Source organism: Perca flavescens, chromosome 5 (genome assembly GCF_004354835.1).
Source record: "Perca flavescens isolate YP-PL-M2 chromosome 5, PFLA_1.0, whole genome shotgun sequence".
Lineage (NCBI taxonomy): Eukaryota > Metazoa > Chordata > Actinopteri > Perciformes > Percidae > Perca > Perca flavescens.
The window spans coordinates 32,422,211-32,429,942 of NC_041335.1; the positions used below are offsets into that span (position 1 = coordinate 32,422,211).

Genomic DNA, 7,732 nt, shown 5'->3' on the forward strand with positions numbered 1-7,732 from the left:
CCTGCAGCATCTGCTGAGCTGTGGACAACATCTGATCCTGGATAACGACATCACGTTAAGAGAAAACAAGCCCCACTTCATCACCATGCTTTTTTTCCTGACAGGTCAGCTGTGACAGGGAAGCACTGAACTGATTGAATACAGCCAAGATTCATTATAACAAGTGGCAATGAGGGAATCACACAACTGCACACACAACTCATTTCCATATTGGACAAAAACAAATGCCAAAGAAAAGGCGGGATAAGTGAGAACAACATGTTCACATCAGGTGAAAACAGTATGACTTTGCACTTTACTAACCTTAGGGTGATGCACTCGCTCCTTGCTGAATAAGGACTAATTTGTCATCATCCTCTGTGGAGGTGGAGGGGAGGACTTATCAGGTTGCGCCTCTCCACCTTCGCTATCCTTGAAACACAAGTCCCCTGATGTTATGGTGCGCTCACACACACTCTGACTGAGGGCTCTTCTGATGCAGCTCCTACATCTTGAAACCTGGATCACACAGCCTGTCCTGTTTGTTTTTGCCTCCGTGCAGCCTCCACTGCAACATCCCCTTCCCACTGCATCCTCATCCTCCTCTGCTCTGTAACCAAATCCTCTCTCTCTCTCTCTCTCTCTCTCTCTCTCTCTCTCTCTCTCTTTTAGGGGGTTTCTTTCTGCAGGGGGACGGCAGAGTTCCTCTCCAGTGCCAGCACTGCTGCTGCTATTCTGACAGTGCTGATCGCCTGCTCTGGGCTCGGCATTGGCTGCTGCATGACCACATGTTCCTGTGCTGTCACCAACCAAAAGACAAACAAAGAGCTGCTGCTGCTCTCTTTGGGACAAGGCATAGACCAGCTTACATGCAGTGTTTAGAGGTGTGTGAGAGACATTAATAACCTGATTGTAGTCAACATAAATCCAGGGGGGTGGGGAATGATGGAGCAGCTGCTGTTGTTGTACTGAACATGATGCTGGACATATTGCTATACTATAGGCTTACTGACAGCACTGTGGATGTTTACAAGCCCTGCATGTACACTTCATGTCTGCAGCATACATGACAGCTCTGTGGTTGTTGTTGTCCTCTTCTCAGCTTTCTGTTGCCCAGACAAATGATAATGAACATTGGTGGGTTCATTGATTGAAAGCCATTACTATACGAGTTACATGTAGGCTAGACATGAGCTGACACCAGTGGTGGAAGAACTATTAATGTCTTTTACTTATGTAAATTTAGCAAAACAAAAAAGAAAAAATATCACAAGTAAAAGCCCTGCATTCAAAAAGTAAAAGTACAAAACTATTAGCAAGCACAATATTGGCTAATTAAGGTAGGCTTACTAAAAATAAATTGTATTAATGATCTAAATCTGCAAAGTAACTAAAGTTGCCACATAGCCTAAATGTAGTTGAGTAAAAAGAACAATATTTGCCAACAGAATGTAGCGTTAGTGGAGTAGCCTAAAAGTATAAAGTATTATAAAATAAAAATACCCATATACAGAACAAATAACTCAACACTGTAATTAATACTGTACTTGGGCAAATGTACTCCGTTACATTCCACCACTAAAGGACACTTAAATAAACTCATTCCTCACCGTACACTTGTCGTGACGTGCTTATACACCTCGGCAGGCTTAAATGTTTACCTCATAAAAAAGGCAGATTTAGCGCTATATTACACATAGCTTTGTTTATATGCACAATGACGCAAAATATTGGACAAAATGGCCTGTTTATTCGTCCTTTTCGTATCTAAAAAGATAAATTAGCCCGGGACAACCTGTGACTAACGGGCTTATTTGCACTGACGACCAGAATGAGGTTCCTCCTGCCTCCACTGATATTCAGCATCTTTTTTAAAGTGCGCAAGTGCGAGTCGGTCCAACTAAAGGTTTGGCCTGGCCTAAATAAACGTGGGATTTTGGGCTGCAATTATTTAAAAATCGCGTATGAGATAAATATAACTAATAATTAGAGGTTTCGTTCATTTTGGATGTAATTTTAAGAGGAGAAAGATGAGTAAATCGGCAAATTGGAGCCGAGTAGTGAGACCTACTTTGAGAGGCGGAGCTCGCCTCTTCTCTATTCGGCGAGGCGCGTTCGTATTGAAAGGAGCGCGTGAGCGGCGGTTGCTGTGACTTCCTCGCTCATCGGCAGCTACATTGTGCGGACAGCAGCACGTTGTTGGCTTCTGCACGCTGAACTTTAATTCTCCTGTTCAAGGAGAAACCAGATTTCAAAGCTACCAGTTGTTTTCTCAGACGTGTGTAAGTTACCCCAGCTTGCGAAAACATGTCGGCCTCGACGGCAAAAGTGAGTAAAAAGGAGCTGAACTCGAACCATGACGGAGCGGACGAAACCTCCGGTAAGAGGGAATGGCGGCCTCCTGTTCACCGCCATTTTCACTTTCTTCTTCTAACATAATTTGCATTGCCACTGAGGGAAATATTGTTAATAATTACTGTGTGTATAGTTTAGATTTTGCCCCGGGCTCTTCTTTGTGTTGGTGCGTTTGTTCACATTTCGATAACTGGAGCTAGCTCGCCAGCTAACGCATTTATTAGCATGCCGCTGCTCCTCTGCCTGTTGTTCAGCTCAGACCGGTGCTGCTTAGAGGCCATGTTAGCTTTAGCATAATCAGCGTGGCCAGTTGTGTCGTTGGCTACTGACTGAGTGGCCGAATTCCGTGGTGGAGGATCATTGTTCTGTGTGATGTTGTAGAATCACCTCAAATTGACCAATCAATTTGTACACTGCTAGTATGGCGTTTAATAACCGGATAAGTTGGTCGTTTCATTTGTGCAATAGCAGTTAGCTAGCCAGCTTGTGTTGTTGTTGTAATGTTACCTAACGCTAGCTGACGACGTTGTTTGGTTTCTCGTCAAATGCATTTAAATCCACCGGCCCTTCAATCAGTTAAACTAGGTAATTATTAGACAGCTGGATACATAACTCCGCCGTGTAAGTAACGGTTTGACAGTGAGGGGGGGTCTCTTCTTGCATCTGTCCTACCTCTGTCTCTCACGTTATCAAGGCTCTGTGTGTGCACTCGGATGTCCCACATTTAAACCACGCGGCCTTGTCAGTAGCAGCCGGCAGGAAACTGAGTGTCTGAGCCACTAGAGCTGTAGCTATTGGCCGCTCATATTACCTGAACCTCCGGTGGAGCCCGGCTTTTAATCTGCCAGATAATCTGGCAACTACCGTGATTTACCGCGAAGTAACGATCAATTATTAGTTTTATACGTTTTTTTTGACATTTCAGCATTGTTACCGGTTTATAAAGACAATTGTCATTATAACACTTTCTTTGCTGTTACAATATGATGCCAATGCTAAATAGACCACAACATTTTAAATGGACTAAAATGTTGCCGTTAGAATAGCAGACCACAACATTTTAAAGTTACAAATTAGACCCACATTTAAAATTGCAATTATCTAAGCGAAAAAGTGATATCTCACCATTAACCAATCTGGAATCTAAAACACTGTCATTTAGAAGATGTATTAAATATTGTAAACATTGAAACTATGGGAATTGGCAAAACAACCCTTGCTTTTGACTTCTGTAGTTTTAGAAAGTACAGTAAATTTTAATTGCAGGTCTAAACAGCAACTCCCAATCATGGCAAGTTGACTATTAGTTTAAATATGCTTATTTTGCATGCATTAGTTAATACACGTTTAGTAATAATGTCAATGTCTTCTTTTTTTTTTTTTTTTTTTGTCCCAATCCTGAATGTTAAGTTATAAATTCGGCATATTTTGTAACACTGTCTTTTTTTTTCCACAGAGAAAGAGCAGCAAGAAGCTATTGAACACATTGACGAAGTTCAAAACGAAATTGACAGGTAATTTTAAAAAAATAAAGTCAAATTATAATTATTGGCTGAAGTTTTTTTTTTTCTCTTTCTCAGTAGTAGACTGAAAAGAGGTGATTTAATACATATTTTAATAAAGATGAAGCAACTAGTGAAATCAGATCATGTAACATGTGGTTGGCATAAAAACCTGCAGAATCTCAGCTCTCCATGGTGCAGTTTATGAAATCCCAATGCCTAAATAAATATAATCGAACTGAAATCCATAACGAATGAAATTTAACATTTCCTGCATGGACAATCAAAACTGTTATTTAATTGGGTTTTTGATTTTTCCCTTCAGGTTGAACGAGCAAGCCAGTGAGGAGATCCTCAAAGTAGAACAGAAATACAACAAACTCCGTCAGCCATTCTTTCAGAAGAGGTCAGAACTGATCGCCAAAATCCCCAACTTCTGGGTCACCACGTTTGTCAACCATCCACAAGGTGAGCAATTAAACATGAGATTTTTAATACGAAAATAATGATTTGGACAGTGACTCAAAGTCTGGTGTGTATGATCTGTTTCCCCCACCACAGTATCTGCCCTACTGGGAGAGGAAGATGAAGAAGCACTTCATTACCTGAGCCGAGTGGAGGTGACAGAGTTTGAAGACATCAAGTCAGGCTACAGAATAGATTTTGTAAGTATTGTGATGATGCACACATACGCACACACAACACATGGAGGTTTAAGTTTATGTTCTTACCTTTGTTGTCTTCTAGTATTTCGATGAAAATCCGTACTTCGAAAACAAAGTACTTTCCAAAGAGTTCCATTTGAATGAGAGCGGAGACCCATCTTCAAAGTCGACAGAAATTAAATGGAAATCAGGAAAGGTACGTCCTAGCTTTTTGACTTTGTTCTAGCAAAGTAAGCTAGAGGGGTAGTTAAACTTGATGCTTCTCTTTCTACCTGCAACCAGTTAAGTAGCATTCTTCTTCTCATTTAGGGTCAGATAGATATAAATAAATAAATAAAATTAATTACAATTACACAGACCAGTTTTAAGGTCTTAAAAAAAAAAAAGAAGCAGCATGACCTGATTGCACATTAGAACTTACAACAGTTAGACATCTTATTTTTCTTGTTTGTGTAGGACCTGACCAAGCGCTCCAGCCAGACACAGAACAAGGCCGGAAGGAAGAGGCAACATGAAGAGCCAGAGAGTTTCTTCACTTGGTTCACTGATCACGCTGACGCCGGCGCTGATGAGCTTGGGGAGGTCATCAAGGACGACATCTGGCCAAACCCCCTGCAGTACTACCTGGTATGTTCCGACATGGTTAATGTATCCTTAACTGCCAGTTTCCATAATAAGTAGCCATCTTTTAGCTGTATGTTTATTTTAAGTTTCTTCGTGGATGTTCCATGTGTGATCAAATCTATTCCCTCCTCCTCTTTCTTCTGGTAATGGACAAACAAAAGTGCTAAAAGTGATTTTTATCTCTAGGTTCCTGACATGGATGACGAAGAGGGTGAAGGTGAGGACGATGAAGAGGATGAGGAAGGTCTGGAGGACATAGACGAGGAGGGAGATGAAGATGGAGAGGATGATGAAGAGGACGATGGAGAAGATGGAGAGGTAAAGTTATAGTGAAGTCAAACGGGTGTTGTTAAAGGTAGTTTGTTTTCAACAGTCGCTGACTTTCTGATCTCTTGTTCTTTCAGGATGATGAGGGAGAAGACGACTAAGAAATAACATCTACCCAGACCCTCAACCTTCTATTCCCTGTTTGGTTTTTCCACTCACGTTCGGGAGCAAAGGTTTTAATTTGTTTTTGTTTTTTTACTTTTTTATTTTATAAATCTGTGTGCTTCATTTTCCATTCTGAAGCCTCTTCACCTTGTTGGTGTTATGTTATGTTCTCCTTTGACTCATCTAAGGCCAATGGCACTTTGCCCTGAATTGTGAGTACCATCCCCAAAGTCATCTCAAAAATAATAATAAAAGTATAAAAAATAGAATCCGCACGGCATCCTGAGTAGAAATTAAAGACAACACGCACAGAACTCCTCCTGTTAACGGTTGTGATAAATTGACTTAAAGCCATGGTGTAGTGACCCAGCGCTAGTTGACCTCAATTTTCCCTCCATTTTTATTTTTTTTTTCAGTTGGGGTGTTGATCCCTTGCAAAAAAAATGTTATTTTCCCCCTATGTGCTTAACGAGTACCAGCTCATTCCTTTGACTTGTAATGTTTAGGGGGAGGGCCGGGAGTATGTTGGTTATTGGGGAGAGTGGTTATTTTGACACCATTTCTATGGGACGTTTTTTTTTTTTTTCATTGTATTGTTTTACAGATATCCATGAGATTTGAAATGACATTTTTAATAAAGAACAAAATGGAAAAAAAAAGCTTGTAAATGTTGGCCCCCACTACTTCATAGGTAAAATAAAAATACCTGTTATCTCATAGAAGTTGCATTTAATCACCTTTATCTTCTCTGCTGCGGAGAAAAGAAACTGTTTAAAATTTGAGGTTTAAACTTGCTTTGTTAAAAATAATAAAACTTTACTGTGTTTACATGTGGGTGCATAGAATTTATTTAAAAAATAGAATTTGGTAGCAACAAAGGCACCTGGGTTAATTGTTAAGTGGATCAGCTCATGAAGGATTTTGGAGTCATTAGCAGGCTCGAGGCAACGTCTTCTCTTAATAGACGATGGGTGATTAAAGCCAGGAAGGTGTGCTCGGACTCCTCAAATTTGGTTTTTGTGACGGTGTCTGGCCAGTCAGTGGGCTGGAAGGCCCAACCTGGAGTGAGAAGGGGGGAAAAAAATCAGTTACCTGAAACCCAAATGGTGACTTAAGATGTTTATAAATGGACACCACGCTTTAGGACGTGGATTCGAACGTGGGAAGTCTACATCAATATAGCTTTAAATATGTGTAACTTTCTTTTAGATTTTAACTGATAACTTGCTCCCAAATCAGGATCATAACAAATTATGGCATAAGTATTAAAGGATTTGTTAAGTGTATTCCTAAAGATATAACTTCATCTTTTACAAGTTATTACATGCTCCATTATTACGATTTACCATACTGAGTTACTACGATAAGTTACACATTTCTCTGAAGTTACTTGAGTATGCATAGATTTTTTTATATATATTTATATAAACTTTTACTGTGCAAAACCTTTTTTTTTTTTACTTAAGTTGTTACTTGTTCAATAATTAACACAATTTATCGATTATTACATATTATAGTATATGTATCAAATAATTCAATAAGATTATCTCCATAACTTTTTTGGCTTGATTTTATAAATTACACTACATAATAGACTATCCTAAATCATGTGGCGTAAATATAAGTATAATTTAAAGTGTCTCAGTTTAATTATCACATGATTTACCGACAGTATGACTGCGATGACAAAAGTGAGCGAAACGGGCATAACCTTGTAACCTTTTACATAAGGTTTATCTTGGTGGTAAAAGTTGTCTGTCTTATCTCACGGACATGCTCCCCATTAATACATAACTATTTTTAAGTTGATTTTTGTCGATGTTTACTGCATTTTTGCACCATGACGTGTTCGTACCCACCTAAATGAGTTTTACACCGAGGACAGGTGGCCACCGTCCATGAGAACCCCGGGAACCAGGTGAAGTGTTTATCTGCCGGCCAGTGCTGGGTGACTTCTGCTTTTCTGAACGTAATCACCTCAAACTGGTTTCCGTGGGGGTTTTCGAAAAGCTGGATGTTAACCCTTCGGCCCCCTATGAACGTGTCGTTGCGGCTGGAGAGCGCCAGTCGACTGGGAACGAAGTGGATGTCCGCCCCGACCGCCAGCTCATGTCCGCACGCCCTGCACAACAGGATGGCGGCGCTGCTGGTTCCCCCCTCCTTCGGCACGGCAGC

At 40.4% G+C, this 7,732-nt stretch overlaps 2 protein-coding genes across 2 annotated transcripts in view; one reads left to right on the top strand and one right to left on the bottom strand.

The window, feature by feature from the left end:
• LOC114555751 (serine/threonine-protein kinase N2) overlaps positions 1 to 3,605 on the bottom strand; it is a 22,036-nt gene extending 18,431 nt beyond the window's left edge. Inside the window, exon 1 of the mRNA XM_028578408.1 lies at positions 2,051 to 3,605. Within this exon, the coding sequence (XP_028434209.1) occupies position 2,051 (1 nt within the window). The 5' untranslated portion in view covers positions 2,052 to 3,605. The remainder of the gene's footprint in view (positions 1 to 2,050) is intronic.
• Positions 2,080 to 6,276, top strand: seta (SET nuclear proto-oncogene a). Its single transcript, XM_028578409.1, has 8 exons — positions 2,080 to 2,359; positions 3,791 to 3,848; positions 4,162 to 4,304; positions 4,398 to 4,501; positions 4,584 to 4,697; positions 4,958 to 5,128; positions 5,312 to 5,443; positions 5,530 to 6,276. The coding sequence occupies exons 1-8, from the start codon at positions 2,287 to 2,289 to the stop codon at positions 5,551 to 5,553; spliced, it is 819 nt and encodes a 272-aa protein (XP_028434210.1). The 5' UTR covers positions 2,080 to 2,286; the 3' UTR covers positions 5,554 to 6,276.
• The last annotated feature ends 1,456 nt before the right edge of the window (positions 6,277 to 7,732 follow it).